The following is a 21,604-nucleotide window of genomic DNA, read 5'->3' as shown; positions in this document are numbered from 1 at the left end:
AGCTGTTGCACCACGAAGGCGCTCGTAGAAACGCTGCTGAGCAGAGGAACCGCTCGTATCATAGTAAAATCCGTTCCCAGGCGTTGCAGGCGAAGCTTCTCGTGATGCCGGAGCAATAGTAATAACATCATCCTGTATATCCTTGTTCTTCCACTCCTTCCACCGCTTGAAGCTAATATGAATCGGCTTCCCGTTGTTATTGATATCGTATTTGTGTTGCTTCTTCCACTCGATTTTCAGGCGATCATCCTCTTCTTTCTGCAGTTGCCTCCAAGTGCGATGTTGCCGGCGAAGCTCTTCTGCTTGCTCTTTTTGCGTTGTAGTGGCAACTTGCTCTTCTATCTGCTGCACCGTTGTGCTGTTCACGTAGAGGCCGGTGGGATGAACTCTTCTTCTACGCATCTTTCGACTATTTGCAGCGGAAATGCGGTCAAGGCGGTTCTTGATATGACTTTCGGCAAAGGAATTTAGTACTATTGCTTCGTTGAGAACGTCGTCAATAGTGCTGTATGCCTCGCGAGTAGGCGAGCTGAATCGTTCACGATAGTTGTGCCTGATGTGACGAGAAATCTCCCGAGCATCTCGGAATCGTGATTCTTGGGGAAGTAGGGATTGGATTGCAGGGGAGGCTTGAGAGAGGATAGACTTCTGCTTTTCCTTTAGCTTTTGTATGACTTCTGTGCCGTCAGGAGGAAATATTCCACTTCTCTCAAACCCGTTAATGATATTGTGCTTTGTGAAGCTTTCATCGATGATCTTCTGCAAGCGAGCAACAAGATCCGAGCGCTTGAAGTTCAGAAATCCCTCGCGGATGTGCTTGCGAAGTGCCTTCTGATGTGCAAGCTTGAGAAGCTGAAAGACTCCTACATCAAGCGGCTGTGTGAGATGCGTTGAGTGAGGCGGAAGCACGAAGATCTCGATATCAAAGCGCAGGCAATATTTCATAAATTCCAAGGAAGTCTTGCCTGTAAAGCCATCGATAACAAGAAGTCGCCAAATCTTTTCCTTCTCAGGCCGCTCAAAGTAAGGCCTTTCCCAAATGAAATCAGGATTATCGATATCTCTCATAAACTCATCACAGCCGTACCAATCAGTAAAGTTTATACCAAGAGCTCTTGCCTTTGCTGTTGCTGAGAAGGAATGCAGGTTGAAATGACGAATCCAATCCATTGAGATTTCTGCATTAGAAAAGCCGGTCTCAGAGCGTGCAAAGCGAATATTCTTATCCAAATCATTAACATCCCACCCTTCTGTTGGCCACGATTTGAAGATCATAAACGGAGGGATAGTATCTATTAAGTACTATTAGAATAAACTACAGAATCAAGAGAATACTCACATCCTTCAGCATTTACAGCCCCGATCATCGTAGCCGACTCGCGGTTCGAAAAAGCAACAATCTCGTGTTTTGTGTTGCGTTTTTTCCTCACGATGACCACCTCAAGCCGCTCACGCACAACGCCTATTCGTATGCCGCATTCATCGGCGTTCAGGATCTGAGATGGCCCGATATCTCTTCTCTGCACAACATCAGCAAGGTTAGTATAGAAATCCTCAACCTCCTGAACTTCGCGTGCTTCGAATTCTGCTCTCTCACGATCAAATGCCCGTACTAACTTCTTCTTCTGTAGCTGCGGATTATCCTCAAGAAAGCGTTTATACCATCCTTCTCCAACTGGGTGCAATGGAGGAGTTCGTGATGCCCTCAACTCGTTTGCGGCTGCTTCAATAACTGACTGATTTGCAGGAAATCCACATCTCTCGAGCCACATAACGTATGCAACGACCGCGCGCTCCTCACTTTCATCGAGATTCCTTGGCCTTCCAACGCTTGTATCACTAAAAGCCGGCTTTCCAGCGAGCTTCAGCGATCGAAGATGCCTCCCTACAGCGCTCTTGGAGGTGTGATGCTTGACGGCGGCATCCCTTATAGTGATAGGCTTTCTTCCGTTACGCTTGGGGCGGTTTTGTGATACAAGGACCTCCCGGGCGGCTCGTACAGCATCGTTGACGCGATACGGATACGGCATTTTATCGGCTAGATCAAAAAGGCAGCTTCATAAATGAGAGTCGACTGAATTATACGTATGTGTGTATTGGAATTCATTGGATTTGGCGGGTGATTCTAATGAAGTTCCGACAGGGCGGGGTATCCGGCTGTCCCAGAATTTTGCCCTTGTCCCAGAATTTTGCCGCCCACTCTATGAGTGGGGTCTCCGTTAGGTCGAATCCACGGGTAGACTCTATTAACTGGAGCGACTTTTTTGTATCAGAGTATTTCAGCTACACATAACTTCCTAAGTAAGGGGGGTATGAAACATAGGTATAGTGAGTGGGTGGTAAATCCGATTACCGTATTTGCATTGTGTTGAAAACTATCCCGCAAGAGCCATCCATCCTTCCGCGGCCATTGTTCTGCCATACGAGCCATCACCAACTGGCGCGTCATGGCGCCTCACTTTAATAACTAAGCTTCGTGCCCCAGTTTCAGGATCTGTAGATAGCTCCGACGATATACACAGATGATACCCTTCATCACCAGATGGCACATTAACCTCTCGCAGCGGATCCCAATTTTGTGGAACGACTACCTCGGGAAGTTGTGACAAATAATACTCCTCGCCATATTATTGATAATACCCATCTATGCATTCCATAATCGCGTTCGAAGTTGACATATCCTTTGAATCATATATCGCCCTCCACATACGATCGCAGTTTGCAGCACCATATGTATGCCGAAGATAAAGGCTGCACACCACGATGATACGGCTGGACAGAAATGAGCCCGTTGTGTCTGATATCTGAAAATCCAAAAAACCAGTAAACTTTTGATCGTTGTTGCCAATAAATGCGTGATGATGCTGATCCCAGAAATCTGTCGGCTTCGCAGCAAAGGAATGTACCTTGAAGCCCGGGCAAATATCGAAGTAAATAGCTAGGTTCTTTGCCAGGTCCTTTTCCAGTTCTTCTGACACAAAGGGTGTGACGCGTTTGCGGACAAAGATCTTATAGCGAGCACCAGCCCACAGACGAGGGTCTGTTGTCTCGAAAAGCTTTGTTGGGGAGGAACGGACATAGCCATCGGCGGTTTTAGTCAAAAAGATGCCGATCATTATGTCTTTCTCGGAACGATCTGAAAAAGTGCAGGCCAGGTCGAGGACATGACCGTCGCCTAGAAACGTCTCGAGCCTCAAACCCTTGTTCGTCATGGTTGTCTCAAACCCTTTTCTCATGGTAGGCGCTTGTGAAAGGTGACGGCAGTGTACAAACTCATCAGGCGACTGCGCTAGAATACCACGATAGTCTTGGGTTTCATCTGTTGCTTTCCAGGCGAAGATGGACATATCTGTTGTTTGCTTGATGATTTCCTCTTGCAGTCTTTCAAATGCCTTTGTGCCCTCACCATACAACATAGGCATATTGACGTCGAAGATACCTAGGAGGCAATAAGCCGTATCCTCAATCCTTGTTGCCTTTCGCTTGGCGGCCCACGACATGCGGCTCGCAATAGGTATGCTTTCCAGAATAGAGTTGTCTTCCAGCACTTCACGATGTATGCCAGTTATGTCGGATATCAGACTAGTCATGCCTTGTTTCTTACCCCTACACTCCCATACACTGTCATAGAACTCAAGGTTCTTAGGGCCAATCAGCTCTTGCAGAGTCCAACCTCGAGTGAACCATCTGCAAGGTTCCAAATTGTCCAAGTAAGCTTGTCTCCCATGAACAGCTGGTGGTAAATCTTCAAGATATGCAAAACAAACAGTCGCTTGTTTATACCATCTGAACATGGAGTTTATAGCCTCGGCAAGCTCGGCGCTGCTGCGCTTGTCGATGCAACAGGTATCAACCCATGCGTAGGCTAAACCTCGCTTTTTGGCCAGTCGACATGTTTTTTCGATTTTTGAATACCCCAGCATGCCTTTCACTTGGCTTTGATTCATCATGTCTTCAAATGTGACTTCTTGTTTTCCCCATGTATGCGATAGGATGGCGTATGGCGTTGAGGGTAAATTGTCGGGGTTTGCTCGTTCGAGCGCCAGGGTGGAAGTGTTGATGAGCCACATATTTGCCTGCGAGTGAAGAACAGGGAAGAACAGGGAAATACAACCCGGACTGATCCTTAGATTTGAGAAAGGTATAAAGTTGCAAGGACGAGTATTCCACCAGCTTAGTATATAAACAAGTTAGAACATTTTCAACTATGGAGTGTCAGATGCGGGGTCATAATCTTTTCATAGGCTAGATCAATAGTCCTACTAACAATATGTCTTTCAGCTCATGTACGATCATGCATGCTCTGGATATGAGGCTTATGTATCCTGGCATTCCGGAGCATGACCTCCTCAGACTGGAGGTGCAGCCTTGAAATCTTACCGAACCTCGGTCGCAGTTCCTCCTGCTGTTGCACTTCTGGTTTTATTATACGAGAATGTTCTTTTTGTTTTGACACCAACAGTCTAAAAGTGTATTAGCTGGAAATATACTAGAGTGGATTCTATAAAGGCGACTAGAAAATTCGGAAGATGGGGCTTGATGAGATTAAAGTTCTATGGGAATTGGATAAGAGAAGATAGTTGAATGAAGATATATATATCCAGGTATAAAAAAAATGCTATTAAATAAAAGTCGCATGCATCATTCTAAAATCATAAAAGGGTAATCTATGTAGTGGTGTAGTCGTGGGACATGTATGTACCGCTGTCGGGGGTATTGTGTTATTGTTCTGTGTCGGTAATATGCTCCATGTTCTTAACGTGGAGGAAAAGCCTGCCTCAACAACGAGAAGAACAGAGTTCTGGTGATAGTCTGGATCCACTCCTAATGCTCTTTCACGCGACGGAGATGGATCGTTAAGTGGTTATGGTATATGCTGATCAGTTTCTTATTCCTTCTCTTCAGTCTTGGTCTCCTCGGTCTTTTCAGTCTCCTCCTGAGTAGCAGCAGGCTCCTGGGCAACTAGCGACTCAAGCTTCTGTCGAAAGGTGTCATCGTAGTAACTCATCACTGACGAAGTACGGTGCGTCGTGTCAATCGAGGTCCGCGTCGACGACACGCCCGCGTTGCTGTCTGTGGAAAAGATGCTCTCTCGGCCACGGGCTGAGTTGTAGCTGCTCGAGTGCGTGCTCGAGTGGCTGCTGGAGTATGTGCGTGCTGGGGCAAGCAAGTGCTGCTTGTTTGCCGTACTGGACATGTTCTTCTTCTCAAACATGGCCAGCTTGTCCGAGACGGTACCAGCACGCTTAGGTAGTTGGGCCAGATCCTTGTTCGGTCTGTCGATGTTCTTCTCCTCCAAGTTCTTGATCCATGAGAGACGATCGCTCAGCTTGGATGGTTGTTTAGCTTTGAGTCTCGTGACTGACGTGGAATATGACGGGGCATCGGTGTTGTTACTTCTTATAGATGATGTGCGTGTGGGCTCTGGTGCTGATGTTGTTGATGATGTGGTGCTGGGGGCTGAAGCGACGGGCTTTCTGGGGATCGATTGGCTGGGTCGACGTTCAAGTTCGTCGGTAGTAGTGGTGGTAGTCGTAGAAATCGTATCAATCTTTGTCTCATCGGCTCGTGTAGGTGATCGGCTGACAATTCGGATGGTGGATCGTCGCCTGTGTTCTGCAGCCCAAGGCGACGATTCGTGGAAGGACGAAGGAGAAGCGATGTCAATCTTTGTCGTAGAGTCTTCGTCTGGGGTATTGGAGGTCTGGCCTTCGTTGCGTACTGGAGCTGTGAACATCAACTCCAATGGGAGTGACTTGCGATTGGTCTTTGTGCCTCGGACAGGTTGATGTATTAAATGCCGAGCTTCGACCGGTCGTCCACGATCTAGGACGCTCTGTTCTTTGGGTGCTGAGTCGGTAGCAGTCAAGCTTGCCAGGGCCGAGGCGCGATCTGATTCCGTCTTTAACAATCCAGAGATATCTCCAATTGAGAATGGTCGTGATGAATCTTTGTCTTTGGAGAGGCCAAACCCACGCGATCGTGGTGACTTTTGTGACTCTGAAAGATTAATTGCGGGGAGTGTCAACTTGTCTTGAGAGTTGGCCGAGGGTGACTCGACGAGCCAACTATTGGGGACGTGGAGACCTTCGAGAACATTGGATCGAACTTCGAGTGGTTTGAAGTTTGCTGGTGTTTCTTGTGCCTTTTCGTTGGCGTCTCTGGCATCGCGTTTACTTGATCGTCTTCTGAGAACGAGGGTAGAGAATTTGTGAGCCAACGGTCGCCATAGTGGCTTGTCGTTGCTTTTGCCGACAATGTCGTAGCAAACCATATTAATTTAGGTTTGTGTGTGTGTGTGTGTTGAATCGTGTATATATTAATAGGTAGTATTGAGTGACAGTGACAGTGGTAGCGATTGTGATAGTGATGGATTGATTAGACAGACATGCAATAATTGCATGGTTAGTAAGGAAAAGAGAAAGAAAGAAAAAGAGCAGAGCTGTTTGTTTACTTTGAAAAGTAAAGCAAAGCAGGTAGGGTAGAGCTGTTGTGGGTAGCAAGTGGGCAGTTGTTTTGACAAAAAGGGGCGAGGAATGTGTTGCATTGTTTCGCTTAGGCATTACCCCTTCATTGTTTCATTTCGGTAGAATGGGGAGTCTTATACTGGGTCATCTTGACTTGAATAGTGATAGTGTAGAGTTTGTGTCTGGTACAATGCGGGGCTTAGCGCATAAACCCTGTGCGTCATTTGTTATGCTTGCATCGGTTACGCCGTGTATTATTGGTAGTTAACTGTCAGAGTTACTCAGTTGCTTTGATGTTGTCTGTGTTTTGGTTTGACTCTGATGCAGTAGTAAAACTGGCCATAAAGCAGGGCTCAAGAGACACTCATGACCTATCGAGCGTGAGACAAACAGTTGGTTGAGACTCTATAACCAAGACAACATGAAGATATGTAACATGGTGGGGCTCTTGCATACCTCGGCACTTGTTGTTGTGAAGTCCAAATCTTCATGATAAGCTGTACAATTCTCTAGTCTCATTCCAGAACACAGTAGAAGCCAATGTCCACCACTCTCTAGCGAATTGCCTAGTTTCAGAAAGTCATCTCCTCCATTCACGCTCATTTCATCACAAGCTAAAAGGTCAGCTAATAAACAATGCCATGGAATGTTTGATGACACCCAATCTCCGCATCTTCCATCGGGAGCTATGACAGTTGAATCAGCCCTATGGTCGTACCGTTGACCTTGCACCATCATAAGAGTAATGAATATTGGTCATATCGCATGATTTGTTTTATTTACTTTCCAAATAAAAATAAAAATAACAATCTAGATAGATTTGTTGCTCGATCGACGATCGGGTCGTGTACAGCATCTGTTCATAGCTTTTGGTTGAATGACGATATTAACCAATTAAGCTACCCTAGACGAAAAGAGTAATACTCGCTTGATAGACGAACCTAGATGAGGATCATCGCGTCAACACGCTTTGTGCTCAGATGATTTCATCAACAATCTTGCATAAATTGACTGCAGACTACCCTACCCTGTATTCTAGATTTTTTCTAGAATAAACTCGTAACTAATTGGTTCAACCTTGACTTTGAGATCCTCTCTGACTCCAGGCCCACAAGTCGCGCTGCCAACACCAGCAACCTTGGCACTCAGATTCAGAAGAGTAGCTTCTTCACGTACCAAGTCACATGGGTGCTTGGCTTTCTCGATCGTCTCATCCGACAAACGACTACCAGTCCAATCGAATGTACTTTGATCGCGTCGCGAAGCCCGAATTCCATGTCCATCCGCGTCAACAACGCGTACCCACCGCGTATCCATCCTATTACCGCGACCCTGCGGAACATCGTACGGCACTTCCAGACCGTCTACCGAGGATGACCAGATACCAATGGCCTGAGAGTGTTTCTTATCCGGATACGACTCTCCAGGCCCGCGACCGAACCAATCCACTTGGTTCAGCTTCTTAGGCAAGCGAAGATTGAGACCCAGACGGGGAATATCCTTTGGGAAAACTCCCTTGGGCTGGAGATCGAGTTTCATTGATAAAATACCGTCAGACGAGATTTGGTAATGTGTGGTAATATCGTAGCCCCATCCTAATACTGGAGGTGCGAGATATGTCACCGTCTTCACCGTAACCCTGTCATTATCCTTCTGGACCTGGAAAGATCGTAGCTGGGAAGTCATTCGATGAACACCGTAATCCTTCCAAACATTGACAGCGCTGTCTTTATCGTTGTCCGTAGGCGCGCGCCAAAAGCAGGGATAAATCGCCGCGCGCGTCGCAGTGTCGATCTCGAGAAGATCAGTGCCATGTGACCACTTGGTGATGTAACCTCGTACACGATCGAACTTGATTGCCCATTCGGTACCCGATACTTCAACTCCAGTTCGGCTTTCATCGACGTTAATGGCTTGAGTGGTGGAAGGAGCTGGCGCAATAGGCTCTTTGTCCATGGAAATCTTGTGCTGGAACCATGCTATCTTGTGAGACGCTGGTGCCCACTTTGTAGCCTCCTTGAGTGTGAAAGAGATGTGCAGGAAGACTTCTTCATCATGGCCTTGGTACTGAGTGAGGTCTGGAAGAGATAGCTCAACGGTTTCCCAGGTCTTGACCTCTGGGATCTCTACCTTGCCAGATTCGAGAAGCGATACCCTAAACATCAATTAGCGCCCATCTCTCTTCAAAGCTGGAAACATGGACTTACTTGTCACCCATGGCTTGGACTAGGAACTCGCCCTCCAAGTGCCCTAACCCAACAAAGTCGTACTCATTAGTGATAAAAGCTTTCCCATCCTTGAACTCAAACTTTACAGGCTGAAACACTTTCTTCAACTCTGTAAGTCCCGGTGTCGGCTTATGCTCGCTATCAACTAAGCCATCCATAACAAACGTCGAATCATTCGGTTGGTCGCCAAAATCTCCTCCATACGCGTAGTACCCGCCTTTATGCAAAAGACCATGGTTGGCCCACTCCCAGATAAAACCACCCTGAAGACGCTCATATTTGCGGAACGCGTCTTGATAGTCGTCTAGACCACCAGGTCCATTGCCCATGGCGTGTGCGTATTCGCAAAGAATAACAGGCTTTTGCCATTTTCCGTCTTCGATACCGTCAATCTCGACGTGGCGCTTCAGACGATCTTGGTCAGGGTACATGTAAGAGTACATGTCGGTCAATTGTGCTTTGATATCGCCTTCGTAGTGGATGAGTCGGTCATCTACACTGCGGGCGTATTCGATCATTGCAACGTGGTTGACGCCGTAGAAGGATTCGTTGCCGAGTGACCAGGAGAAGATGGATGGGTGATTCTTGTCTCGCTGGACCATCTGAACCATTCTATCAAGGTACGAGTCGTGCCACTCTGGGTTATCAGAGGTGAATTGTGCTGCCTTGGGGAAAAACTCCTCTTTGCTTCCCTCATAATCCAGATAAGGAGCCGGCTCAACATGCTGTGTGACAACATCGTAGAAGCCATGACATTCCAGATCTGCTTCATCCATAACCCAAAAACCCAGCTCGTCTGCTAGGTCGTAGATCCAAGGCTGACCAGGATAGTGACTTGTTCTGAGCGCGTTGATGTTATGTTGTTTCATCAATAACAGATCCTGCTTGAGGAAATCGTATGGAACAGCTCTTCCGTGAAGAGGATGGTGGTCATGTCTGTTTACGCCTCGAAGGAGAATTGGTGAGCCGTTGACGGTGATGAGACTATTTTTTAGTTCGACTTTGCGGAAGCCGACGTTTTGTGTAATGTTCTGAATCACCTTTGTGTTGGGCGCCTTGAGGGTGATTTCGAGCTGGTAGAGATATGGAGTTTCCGCAGTCCACTTCTTTGGATTAGCGACAGGGATCTCGAATTTGACTGTAGTATCCTTATCCTGCAAGGTCTTTTCCGTTGAGGCAATTTGCATATCACCGTCCCGAAGAGCAAGTGATAGTTCGATGGGCGAATCATTCCCACGTTGGTGCAATGTTATGTCGACTTCAAGAGTGGCGTCCTGATACTGTGCGTCGAGATTTGTTTTGACAAAGAAGTCTTCAATCCTGGTTTCTCCGGGAAACGCAAATAAAGTCACATCACGGAAGATACCTGCCTATGTTAGTTTGGACACTATCAAGGAACCAAGAAACATACCCGAAAGCCACCACTGATCCTGGTCCTCGATATAAGAGGCCTCACACCATTGGTAAACTCTCACAACCAAGTCATTCTCCTCATTCTTCTTGATAACACTCGTGACATCAAACTCAGCCGCGTTGCGACTTCCCTGTGAATAACCCACAAATTCCTCGTTCAACCAAACATGATAGGCACTATCGACACCATCGAACCGAAGTCTTAGTTGTGAGTTGCTGTCCCACTCAGCAGGGACCTTGAAATTGCGTCGATAGGTACCTGTGGGGTTCTCGGTTGGGATGAAAGGTGGCGCTGAGGGGAAGGGGAATTGCACATTGGTGTAGTGCGGATGACCATAGCCTTGGAGTTGCCAATGGCCTGGGACGTTGATAGGTGACCATTCTTCGTCAGACTTTGCCTCTCCGGGAGGATATTCGGAGGCTTCCAACGGTGTAGGTGCATATTGAAAGTCCCATGTTCCGTTGAGGATGAGATGAGATGGAGGTAGCCAGTATGCCCTGGCAGGGAGGCGGTTTCTTTGGATCACATCCAGATTCTCATAGTCGGGCTTTTCCAGAGATGAGTCCATGTTCAATTTTGATGTGTCATCAGTCAATAAACCCAGATGATGCTGTCGTGAGGAATGCCGTCTGGTTAAATGAATTATAAGATGATGAATTGCTGACTTTAGTGGTGTTCACGCTAAGATAGTGGATTCAGTGGAGGAACATTCGGGGACAAGTGATAAGACGAGTTCCACTTTCACCGACATTGGCCGTACAAATGGGGGAATATTCGGACCTCGGCCAAGTGATCCGAGTCTCGGAGCCGATTAGTCCATAGTTCTGAGTCTTTAATCTCTTGTCTTTATAAGACTTCTATTAAGTGATATGTTCATCTTCTGAAGTGCTATCTATATGCTGTATACGGTGCGTGGGACTGGGCGAAGCATTCGATGAATATGACGTGAAAAGAAGTGAAATCGTAAATTAGATCAATTTGTATTACGGCTAAGATCAATTAAAGATGCAAGTATACTAGATTCTATGCGGAAGACTTCTCGGTCTCGATAACATGAACCGTCTTCTCTGTGTTCTTCAGGACCTCTCCAACAAGCCTATCTCCCATCTCTTGGCCATCGAGCACCAGCGCTGTCTCCTCCAGACTCAATCCTCGAGTCTCAACAAACAGGAAGTAAACAACGAGAGCCTCTACAGCCAGCCACACATCGTACGTGATGTAGTACTTCCATTTGGAGTTGGTGACACCAACCGGGTTTGCGTATTGGTTGAAGATGAGGGCACACGCTACGAAGAGATTGTATAGCACAAGCCCTCTGGCTCGAAGGTTAAAGGGCAAAATCTCAACGACATATGTGACCTGTAAGACACCCCAACCTGCAGTGAAGAAGACGTTGAAGAGGAAGATCATGGCCAAAACACCCTTGGCGATACCGCTTGGTCCACCAGTGCCATCTGAGTTGACATCGGTTGACTGCTCATATGTTGCCTGCAGCGCTGTCCATGTGATGTATGTAGCCAGCGTACCGAGTGTAGAGCCAAGGAAAAGAGTTCGACGTGGGATCTTATTGACGAGAAGTGAGAACACGACACCCCAGAACAGACCCCAGATTGTCAATAGCGCGTTGATGAGAGTCTGAGTTTCTTGAGAGCGATAGCCGATGGAGTTGAGAATCAGGGTCAAGTAGTAGCTGATCAAACCATTACCACTCCATTGACTGAAGAAGCCAACCGACAGAATGATAAAGAAACGACGACGGTTTCCCTTGGTCTTGAAGAAGGAGAGATAGCTTGTAGATTCCATAGCCTCGTTCTCAAGACGGATGGCAGTGCGGATCTCTTCCATCTCAATCGCAACAGCTGGGTTGCTGCTGTCGCCGTTGGCGTGGTACTTGATAAGTAGCCTCTCAGCTTCTTCCTCTCGTTCTTTGGCAACAAGCCATCTGGGCGACTCATCGATAACAAAACACAAACAGATCTGCAAAACACTCGACAAAGCCTGCAGAATAGATGGAATTCTCCACGCCCAATCGCTCTCGATTCTGAAGGTACCGTAGGTAATCCACGCCGCTGAAAGAGCGCCAAGGCCCCAAAGTGTATTGTAGATTGAGACCATGGGTGCTCGTTGCGTGGGGTACGCCAGTTCCATGATGAGAACGGGGGCTGCTGTGATGTTCAGGGCCAGACCAAAACCAAGAATACCACGAGCTGCGATAAACATTCCCGTGTTTTGTGCTCCGCCTTGGAGACCGACACCAATAAGCATGATAAAAGCACCGACTACTAAAGCTGGCCGACGACCAAACTTGTCACAGAAGCCAGCACAGAAAGGCAGAGCTGCCAATTGACCAATGTTTTGAATGGCATTGAGACTGAAAGTGTTAGTTTCGATACAAGCGATCATGTTTGTTGAAAGCTTTACTCACATGGCGAGTCTCTGGGCATCTGGATCGTTGAATGAGGTTTTCCATGTATCCAGACTTTGAAGTCCGTTCATCATACCTGTAGTCGTTAGATGACTTCCAATAAAGGATTATGGGGATAAGCTTACTTCCATCATAGCCAGTCGCATAACTGGAGATGAGCGACAGACACAGAATAGCATTGAGCTTTAGAATACCCTTGTTTCTCATCCAGCCAAACCAGCCAGCGGCAAGTTGGTCATCCAGAGCAAGAGAAGCCTGTGCTTGAACCATATTGACACAGAATGTGATGTGTTTGAACTGAACTCAAGACACCTGGAGTCAAAAAAGGAGGGGAGACAAGGTAGTATTATCATCAAAAGATCCCCTAAAAGATACGGTATCGACAGTGGGCCGATTCATCCCCGCGATAAAAAGATAATGAGTGACACTTATCCCCATGGGGGTCTCCGCTGTGCACGCGACCTGATTTGCAAGGGTGAAGGGGGAATTGGGGTCGGTGGTTTGGCCGATGTTTACCGGTAGTGAAGAAGAGATGGGATCATGCTCCGAGTGGTTTGAGTTCAGGGTCTTTTGAAGCCGAAATACCGTGGGAATGGGTGTGCTAAATTAGTGTCGTGATAGTAGCTTGAAGGCGTTAGATCAATTGACTTTTTGACTCATGTCTCATTTCAACTTTATTATGCAGATGTCCCTTGTTGGATACGCTTGGGGTCCTAATTGAGCAATGAGAGCAATTGAGTAATGAGAACAAATGAGTGATGCACAGTAGAGACAACAAAGTCTACCAGGACAGGCTATCTAACTACCATACTTCCCTATCCCGCTACAAAGATAAAACTCCAGGGCCTTTTGGTAGTCTCAGGGAACTGCTATCAAATGTGGAGAGTGACAATGGTCCCCATCAGCTGGATCCTAGCTTCTTGGTCCAACTGACAAGTGCTGAACTAGTCATGGGGAGATTGCGGGGGAACCCCAAGATGGGATAATGAACCCGGCGCCCTTTCACCGGCTTTGCCCATCACAATACGAATTCCGAGAAGTGGTAAAGATGGTGAGGAATTAAGCGAGAAGTCATGACTTCTGTTAAGAGGGGCCTCAATTCCCTCTCATTTGTCAATTGCTTGATCCTCAACCTTTGCCAAGTGTATTGTGTTATCGTGTAAAGCAGTCATCATGGGTCTCTTATCACTCGCCACGTCCTTGTTAGCGGTCAGCTCTACAGCTACCGCTGCTAGCCTAGCACAGCGCAATGGCAACCAGAAGTTGACATCAGGTACGCGGAATAGCCTAGACGCAGCAGCACACACTAATAGAGAAAACAGCGGCGCAGAGCTTGTTTGACTATTCCATGGAAGTGTCAGACTCAAGATTTGACTCTAGCTACGGATACATCTGGTACCAAGACAACGGTCAATGGTCTATCCGTTTCACAGCCTGGTACATCGCTGGACTTTTGCATCGTGGGAAGACCGATGATGTCAAGGCTGCTGTCAAGGCTATTGAGAATGTGTAAGTGGCCTGCAATCTTCAAAGATTAGAGAATGATTGACTGACCTGATTATAGTCTCGCAAACCAATTGAACAGCGACTTTGACTCTGCTTGGTATGGTACTTTCAAGCTCGCTCCAGATGAGCCTGATCCCACACCAAATGGAACATTATATCCTCCTTCAATTTATGGGTCCTATGATCCCAACTGGAGAGAGTTTGTCGGGTACGTAATTCGCATCAAGAACACAGTGAACAAAAACTGACCAGAAATAGCACCCAACTCATTCAAGTTGTCGAAGAGTTCGGTCATCTTCTCCCCAAAGGTCTAGAGTCTCGCATCGAAGACGCCCTCGAGGCAGCTGCAATTGGAGGCATGCGTCGCAACGGCTCTTTTCCCCAAGACGACAACTTGATTCTTGGCTACTCCAACCCAGCTATCATGCGAACCCTCACAACAGGCTGGGTCGGCAAGCGCAAGAACAACAAAGAGCTTATCAACTTTGCCAAAGAACAAGGCGAGGATATTTTCAAGCTGTTCAAGAAAGATGGAGACGCGCTGGCCGAGTACAACGCGCCGAATTACTACGGTATTGATATCTGGGCTCTTGCTGCCAACATCGCCTATGGACCCAAGGAGGACCCTATGACCAAGAACGCCAAGTTCATCTTGGAGAAGCTCTGGGATGATATTGCTGCTCACTACAACCCTTACCTTGGCAACATGGTTGGCCCATATGATCGTGCATACAGCCGTGATGCCAACACTCATTCTCAAATTCTGTCTATGGTTCTCTGGGGTCTCTATGGCCGTGGTGTCGGAGGCCAGCCACCGCTCGGAGAAGGTGATTTGCTGTACGACATTGCTCAAGGTGCAGCCATCGCCATGGTTCTCGATGTCGTTGCACCAACTGTCTCCAAGAAAGCTCAGTCTATCATCAAGTCCAAGGGCAAGTGGAAGGGCGAACGTTTCGTCAAGAAGACTATCTACGAAGAACTAAAGTCCAAGAATGCTCGTCATGTTACATCGTGGCTTAGCGCCGAACTCATGATCGGCGGCCAGACTGTAGCTGAGGAGAAGAACAGGGGCAATCAATATGTCCCCGCCATTGTTCAGTGGGCTGCAGACCCTAAGCACAAGCCTTATCCATACATGGGTTTCTTCTCTTTGTACCCCAGCGCATCCACCCTAAATGCCGAGGCCAGACCCAAGTCCTTGACCGTGTCTTATCCCAACACCACGCAGGAGGGTACTGATATCTTCACCTTTGCACTGACCGGCATTCCACCTTCCTGGACTCTTGGAAACAAGAATGTTGTCAAGGGCCTAGAGAAGTTGCCCTGTCTTGACGTCAACGTCACTGCTCCAGGACTGGTGAAGCAGGATGTTGTTTATGGTGCTACATTGAGGAACCACTGGATCTACAATATTTCGTATGTAGTTCCTGAAGGATTCAAGGGAGTTCCTAAGGTGACTCTAGACATGGATTATACTTGCTAGAGCAGTAATAGTTTAGTGGCATGTGTTCCAGAATCTCTGTAGCCACTAATGCACTATGTACATATTAATACTTTCAACTTTAATGAAACGATTACCACATTAGCTCATCATGATTCAACTGTGAAGGCTGTCGGACTGTTTCAGTAGCTCGAACATTCTGTTTATCCTGAATTCGCAGTGCAACCAAGTAAACTTGATTAGTCTATCTGATCAACGGGCTTCTGTATCACAAGATACCCGTAGTATGCCGAGCTGGTGCTGTTATAAAGGCACTCGATCCACCGGCAAAGTTCGGCCATCGCCGTAAACTCTATCAAGCAGAGTAGAAGTTGATTGAGTCACTGGATCGGCAATCACTTACATGACGCAAGAGAAGTGCAAATGGTTGGTATAATAATGAGTTCAAGAACTATTGCCAGAATGTTTGAGACTTGAATTAGAGTGATAGCTAGCTACCTTTCGAAACTGCCTTTACTCCTTACGATCCTCCCCAGATAACAAGATGCGTCTCGTCATCCGTGAAAGCCCCCAAGAGGCATCCAACTACATATCAGAGTACATTATCAGTAAGCTGTACTCAGTCCCGCTGGCTGTCGACATATAGCTGACCTGTCGATAAGGCAGGATCGTATCCTTCAAGCCTTCAGAAGAGAAGCCATTCGTCCTGGGACTTCCCACCGGAAGTAGTCCTATCCACATATACAAGAGCCTTATCAATGCATACAAGGCCTCAAGGATATCTTTCCGTCATGTTGTCACATTCAACATGGATGAATACGTCGGCTTGCCCCGTGATCACCCCGAATCCTACTCTTCTTTTATGTACCGAAATCTGTTCCAACATATCGACATCCAGCCACAAAACATCCATCTACTGAACGGCAACGCTCCCAATCTTTTTATTGAGTGCCAGGAATATGAAGACAAGATCAAGTCGTTCGGTGGCATCGAGCTCTTCCTTGGTGGTGTAGGAACAGACGGACACATCGCGTTCAACGAACCAGGCTCCAGTCTTTCTAGTCGCACAAGAGTCAAGTCTCTTGCATACGAGACAAGGATCGCAAATGCGCGGTTCTTTGATGATGACATTGATGAAGTACCGGACATGGCATTGACTGTTGGAGTGCAGACTGTCATGGATGCTCGAGAAGTGGTCATCATCGCTACCGGAGCGTCAAAAGCCCTGGCCTTACAGCAGGCTGTTGAAGGCGGGGTGAGTCATCTTTGTACACTCTCGTGTCTTCAGCTTCACCCAAAGAGTATGGTTGTGGTTGATGAGGATGCGACACTTGAGATGAAGGTGAAGACTGTCAATGTGAGTCTCGAGATTTAATTGATATGAGTAATCATACTAATTGGTTACAGTACTTTAAAGATGTTGCAAAGACCATTAAGCAAAAGGAATTCTCAGGCCAGTTGCCTCCTTCACCGACCCTTACAGCTGACGGGGATGATGATGGAGATTTGAAACCTGACAACATGGCTTCGCGCATATCACCCGCCACCAGAGTCCGATCAGTCACCTTTCCCACTAACGTGTGATATGATACACGAGCGGTATCATGTCTTGTATTAGCCCGGAAACTGGATTTGTTGCAAGTTCACCTGGTCGAATATCTGCCAGCTGTAGTCAAACGAGGGATCCATGACGGATGGATGTGCTGGCTGAACATAGGAGAAGTCGGGTGTGCTGACGTCTTGTAGACTCTCTTCCAAGCGTGCAATGAGTTTATCACAAAGACTTGGTTTGGGCTCGTTCTTTTGCTTGAGGATGTCGAGATGGAGTCTGATGTTTGTCATGTCTAGATGAAGATTAGTCTAGCTTATTTGAAGACGAAGTTGTACTTACCTTCTATTTCTCCAACACCACCCTGTATACCTTGCAGGACAATGAGGGCAGCCCATGTGATTATAATCAAGTCCCAGTTTGACCATATCGAATCATCATGCTGATGAAGCTTCAGTGTCGCACGAGCTGACAGGAGTAATTCTTCCTGCTCATGAGAGGTGATGCTTTGAGACCAGAGATTACCACTTCTGGCTGGGTGATAGATGGAAAGGACGAGAAGTCTATGGAGAACATATTGCCGAAGAACAAGCTTACTACTTTGGTCAGGTTCAGGTGTTTTCCCATTAAACTCCACAAGCCAATCGTCTAGCTGCTTGGCCCAATCTCGAATGAGTATGCCATCGATAGCTGTGAAGCTTGTGGTGAAATTATGATTCTCGACTCGTGAATCTTCAAAACATGACCATATAGTCGGCAATCGTCGTCCTGTAAAGTGGCTGAGACCCGTATGCATCATGCGCGATAACTTGTATAGTTGATCTAGTGGCGACATCCGCAAGACTGCAAGTGGTGCTTCGATCGGTATAACCGGATAGGCTAGATGGATTGAAGAGTGTTCAAGATCAACGATCTGGATGCCACTGAATAGCTTTCGCCATTCCCTTGATGTGTCATCGACGTGAGCGGGACAGTAATCCAGCATGAGCCTATAACCTACAGAGATCCAGTTCCCAGTCTCTCGGATGTTTCCTTCTGTTAGAAGGCCAGCAAGTACGATGCCCAACACTGTCTGGAAAGCCCATTCTTCTCTGGAGACAGATGTCTCTATGGGGCGACCAATCTCGCTACTGGGAATACTAAGTTGTGCTATGGCAGTACATAGAACTGTGAAGAAATGAGGTGCGATCCCGACCATGTCTGGTGGTCCTCTTGTGCTTGAACAATAGAGAATGGATGCAAGTAGAACTGGTTGGGGTGCTGAGAAGGTCTGTTTGTCTGGCATGAAGTGTAGACCGGGCATTCTGTCATGAAATCTACATTAGGAATAGCATTAGCCAGTTGAGCTTGAAAGGGATGAATAAGTCACGTACGACGACCAAAGTGATTCCACGGTATCACGACGCCATATTGATGAAGGCAAACTAGGTGAGCACCTCTGTAGTTGCAAAATTGCATTCCAGAGTGGCTCATTCGTCGGCTCGGGAGATTGTTCTTGTGCACCGGCGAACATCTCAAAGCTCATACTATTATCTCCTACAAGACCCAATCGATCTTCCACGATTTTGAGTCTGGATAGAATATTGTTTTTGAATTCTAAATCCAGGGGTTCAGATACCAGGGGCAATTGAGCTGCGTTTGCTCTTGGCACAAAGACGCAAGGTAAGCCTGCTCGCCGACATCGTCGGCATGATTCGCTGTTACCCTGTACAATGCATTTCATCTTTTGTTTGCGACAGTTGACTAAGATTTCTATTATTAGCATGCTATGCCAAGACCTTTGACAGGGGCAGCACAAACTGCAAGCCTTGCGGGCCTTGAGCGCTCCAGACTCATCACCTCCAGAGCCTTGATGTCGGGAATCTTCGCCGAAGGTCATTGTGTGATTGTTGCTTGTTACTTTTGACTGTCAGTGTAAAAGTGGATGATGCGGGGGAAAAGAGCGGCGAAGTGGCCGGATATCACCTTGTATTCCTTATCAAAAGGAGAGTTGACGGTCTAGTACTAAAGTGGTTGGGAACATGTTCAAGCCGACGTTGGCCGGCTTCGGACCGGACTTTGCCGGTGATTTGGTGTTGAGAGGCTACTCTCTTTTGGTAAGTCTCAGTTGACATGGTCCCGGCAACTTTGGCGAAATTGGTATTAGTCCTCTGGCACTTGTACTCTCAGTACCGTTTACACTCAATATTTACCTTTCATGTGAGATTGCATCGGCTTTTGCTGGTCTTTCGAATCTAGCCATGTTGGAAAATGGCACCAGCAACGGCCATTTGGCAAGTGTTGAATCGATTATTGAAGAATTTAATATCGGAAAAGAAAAGGTTCAAGAAACTACCAACTATTTCGTCCAGCAGATGAGTATGTATCTTCCTCTTGATCTAAGTATCTCGCTGACCAGGCCTATCAGAACATGGTCTAAAAGCCAAGCATTCTTATCAGATACCTTCCTTTGTCACCGAGATACCAACGGGACGCGAAAAAGGATTGGTCCTCGCAGTTGACCTGGGAGGCACGAACTGCCGGGTGTGTGCTGTTAAACTACACGGAGACTCAAAATTCGATGTGTTCCAAAGAAAACATGTTGTACCTCCTGAGTTGCGGGTAAACGATAGCTACAAGCCTCTTTTTCAGTTTATTGCATTCAAGATTAAGGACTTCCTCGAAGAATATAAACTGCAAAATGAAAGAGAAAGCTCTACTCAGGGAACTTTCAACCTCGGGTTCACATTCAGCTTCACTTGTGAACAAACATCGATATCTCAAGGCACGCTTGTTCACTGGGATAAAGGATGGGACATCCCGAGCGCCATAGACCAGGACCCTTGCTCATTGCTGCAAGACGCAATTGATGAGATAGGAATATCAGTGCGGGTTTGCGTCTTGGCGAATGATGCAGTCGGTACACTTTTGACAAAAGCATACACGGCTGAAAAATCGAGCTCGGCTCTAGCAGCTATCATTCTCGGCACAGGGACTAATGCTGCTTATGTCGAGGACATTGCCAACATACAGAGACTCGAAACCAGCGAGAAAAGTACAACAAAGGATCAAGACAGCGTTATGGTAATCAACACGGAATGGGGCTCCTGGGATGATGACCTGAAAGTTCTCCCCCAGACCCGATTTGACAAGCTGATCGATGAGGGTTCTTCTGATCCCAGCTGTGGTCTGCTGGAGAAGATGGTGTCTGGCATGTATCTCGGAGAACTGCTACGTCTGATCATTTTGGAACTTATCTTGAATGGAAGCTTGAGTATGACATTTAAAGACGACAGTCCAGTACATCGTTACACGGGTATCGAAACATCGTTTCTAACCAAGATCACCGAGTTCGAACCGGAGGACACAGAAGGACTCTTGAACTTTATGACGATGACCTTGGCTATGAAAGAAGTCACTACAGAGGAGATGCGAAAGATTCAGAGTCTTGCAGAAGCCATCATAAAGCGATCTGCTCGGCTGGTCGGCGCAGGCCTTGCAGCGATCGTCATCCAATCAGGACGACTACATTCGAGATGTACGACTCCGAAGACTACCCCGACAGCACAGACACAGGAGATTACCCAGAAACCTGCCAAGAAACAGAGAGGCGGCAAGATATCGTCACTGATTAAACTTATCAGAAGCCTATGCGGTTGCATGCGACCTGAAGAAGATACTGGCATTCCGGTTGCTAAATCGCCCTACAGCTCGGAAGAAGTCATCGAGTCGACGATACTGGTAGACGAGGACATCAATATCGCTGTTGATGGATCTCTGTTTGAGTTTCATGCCGAGTTCGAAGAGTTGATGCGCGGCGCGTTACGTGATGTCGCCGAGATTGGGTGTGAAAATGAGAGGAGGATAAAGATAGAGCTTACTAAGGATGGATCAGGTACAGGTGCTGCACTCATTGCGGCTGTAGCTGGAAATGTAGGTTATCATCATACATAGACTAGAAGGAAGGCGTAAAAGAATGAAGATGCAATAAGTATTATAGCTTGCCTATTTGATCTATGTAGTTAGATATCCAAGTTGGGTATTATAGAGTTGGTGCCTTGCAAATAACGGGCTGAGATATTCACGCAGGTGTGCCTTTTTCGTCTGAACGTGTAAATGCCAGAAATTATGTTTATTACTGATGACATACGGCTGAGGGCCCTCCCATACGTTTACAGTAGCATCGGAGGGGGAGTGCCCGAGTCTGTTGTGAAGAAAAAGAAGCATGGTTTATTGCAGCCAATAGCCGTACTGACTACCATTAAAAGCTGGGAGCAGGTGGCGAAAACAGAGCTTCTATCCATTTGAAAGACAACCCACAAGGCCAAAAGCAAGGGCAGTATCATGGCACATTTTAGGGCTTCAAGCATCTCAATTGGAGCGGAAATATGCTTAATACCCCGCATCAAAGTAGGAATATTCATTGAATGTTTGCACCAACAGCAAGATGGTATGTTCTTAAGTCCGATGATCTCAACGTTCGTATTGCATCTGTTGCGACGTGCCTTAGATTTATCCGGCATTCCTGTAAACGCATCCGTGACCAAAGAGGAAATTGACGAGTAGTTGGAGAAGCGCTCAAATAAGCTCTCAGT

General features: G+C 47.0%; 8 protein-coding genes across 8 annotated transcripts; 3 read left to right on the top strand and 5 right to left on the bottom strand.

Annotated features, from left to right (window-relative positions):
* Positions 1-2,627: 2,627 nt before the first annotated feature.
* FPOAC1_011557 (uncharacterized protein) lies at positions 2,628-4,070 on the bottom strand (the record flags this gene model as incomplete). The annotated part of the gene is made up of 1 exon (XM_044855931.1): positions 2,628-4,070. The coding sequence occupies one exon, from the start codon at positions 4,068-4,070 to the stop codon at positions 2,628-2,630; it is 1,443 nt and encodes a 480-aa protein (XP_044703244.1).
* An 818-nt stretch (positions 4,071-4,888) lies between these two features.
* Positions 4,889-6,274, bottom strand: FPOAC1_011556 (uncharacterized protein; the record flags this gene model as incomplete). Its single annotated transcript, XM_044855930.1, has 1 exon — positions 4,889-6,274. The coding sequence occupies one exon, from the start codon at positions 6,272-6,274 to the stop codon at positions 4,889-4,891; it is 1,386 nt and encodes a 461-aa protein (XP_044703243.1).
* Positions 6,275-7,502: 1,228 nt separating this feature from the next.
* On the bottom strand, positions 7,503-10,677 carry FPOAC1_011555 (uncharacterized protein; the record flags this gene model as incomplete). The annotated part of the gene is made up of 3 exons (XM_044855929.1): positions 7,503-8,622; positions 8,675-10,061; positions 10,107-10,677. 3 exons carry the CDS (start codon positions 10,675-10,677, stop codon positions 7,503-7,505), a joined length of 3,078 nt encoding a protein of 1,025 aa, XP_044703242.1.
* A 455-nt stretch (positions 10,678-11,132) lies between these two features.
* FPOAC1_011554 (uncharacterized protein) lies at positions 11,133-12,804 on the bottom strand (the record flags this gene model as incomplete). Its single annotated transcript, XM_044855928.1, has 3 exons — positions 11,133-12,480; positions 12,535-12,610; positions 12,660-12,804. The coding sequence occupies 3 exons, from the start codon at positions 12,802-12,804 to the stop codon at positions 11,133-11,135; spliced, it is 1,569 nt and encodes a 522-aa protein (XP_044703241.1).
* Positions 12,805-13,707: 903 nt separating this feature from the next.
* Positions 13,708-15,523, top strand: FPOAC1_011553 (uncharacterized protein; the record flags this gene model as incomplete). The annotated part of the gene is made up of 4 exons (XM_044855927.1): positions 13,708-13,807; positions 13,857-14,043; positions 14,099-14,248; positions 14,299-15,523. 4 exons carry the CDS (start codon positions 13,708-13,710, stop codon positions 15,521-15,523), a joined length of 1,662 nt encoding a protein of 553 aa, XP_044703240.1.
* Positions 15,524-16,025: 502 nt separating this feature from the next.
* FPOAC1_011552 (uncharacterized protein) lies at positions 16,026-17,065 on the top strand (the record flags this gene model as incomplete). Its single annotated transcript, XM_044855926.1, has 3 exons — positions 16,026-16,089; positions 16,144-16,838; positions 16,889-17,065. 3 exons carry the CDS (start codon positions 16,026-16,028, stop codon positions 17,063-17,065), a joined length of 936 nt encoding a protein of 311 aa, XP_044703239.1.
* Positions 17,066-17,095: 30 nt separating this feature from the next.
* FPOAC1_011551 (uncharacterized protein) lies at positions 17,096-18,909 on the bottom strand (the record flags this gene model as incomplete). Its single annotated transcript, XM_044855925.1, has 4 exons — positions 17,096-17,325; positions 17,373-18,334; positions 18,404-18,773; positions 18,831-18,909. 4 exons carry the CDS (start codon positions 18,907-18,909, stop codon positions 17,096-17,098), a joined length of 1,641 nt encoding a protein of 546 aa, XP_044703238.1.
* Positions 18,910-19,270: 361 nt separating this feature from the next.
* FPOAC1_011550 (uncharacterized protein) lies at positions 19,271-20,963 on the top strand (the record flags this gene model as incomplete). Its single annotated transcript, XM_044855924.1, has 2 exons — positions 19,271-19,388; positions 19,438-20,963. 2 exons carry the CDS (start codon positions 19,271-19,273, stop codon positions 20,961-20,963), a joined length of 1,644 nt encoding a protein of 547 aa, XP_044703237.1.
* Between the last annotated feature and the right edge of the window lie 641 nt (positions 20,964-21,604).

Source organism: Fusarium poae, chromosome 4, assembly GCF_019609905.1.
Source record: "Fusarium poae strain DAOMC 252244 chromosome 4, whole genome shotgun sequence".
Classification (NCBI taxonomy): Eukaryota; Fungi; Ascomycota; class Sordariomycetes; order Hypocreales; family Nectriaceae; genus Fusarium; species Fusarium poae.
The sequence above is the reverse complement of the archived record's forward strand: the minus strand, read 5'-3'. Positions and strand labels throughout refer to the sequence as shown.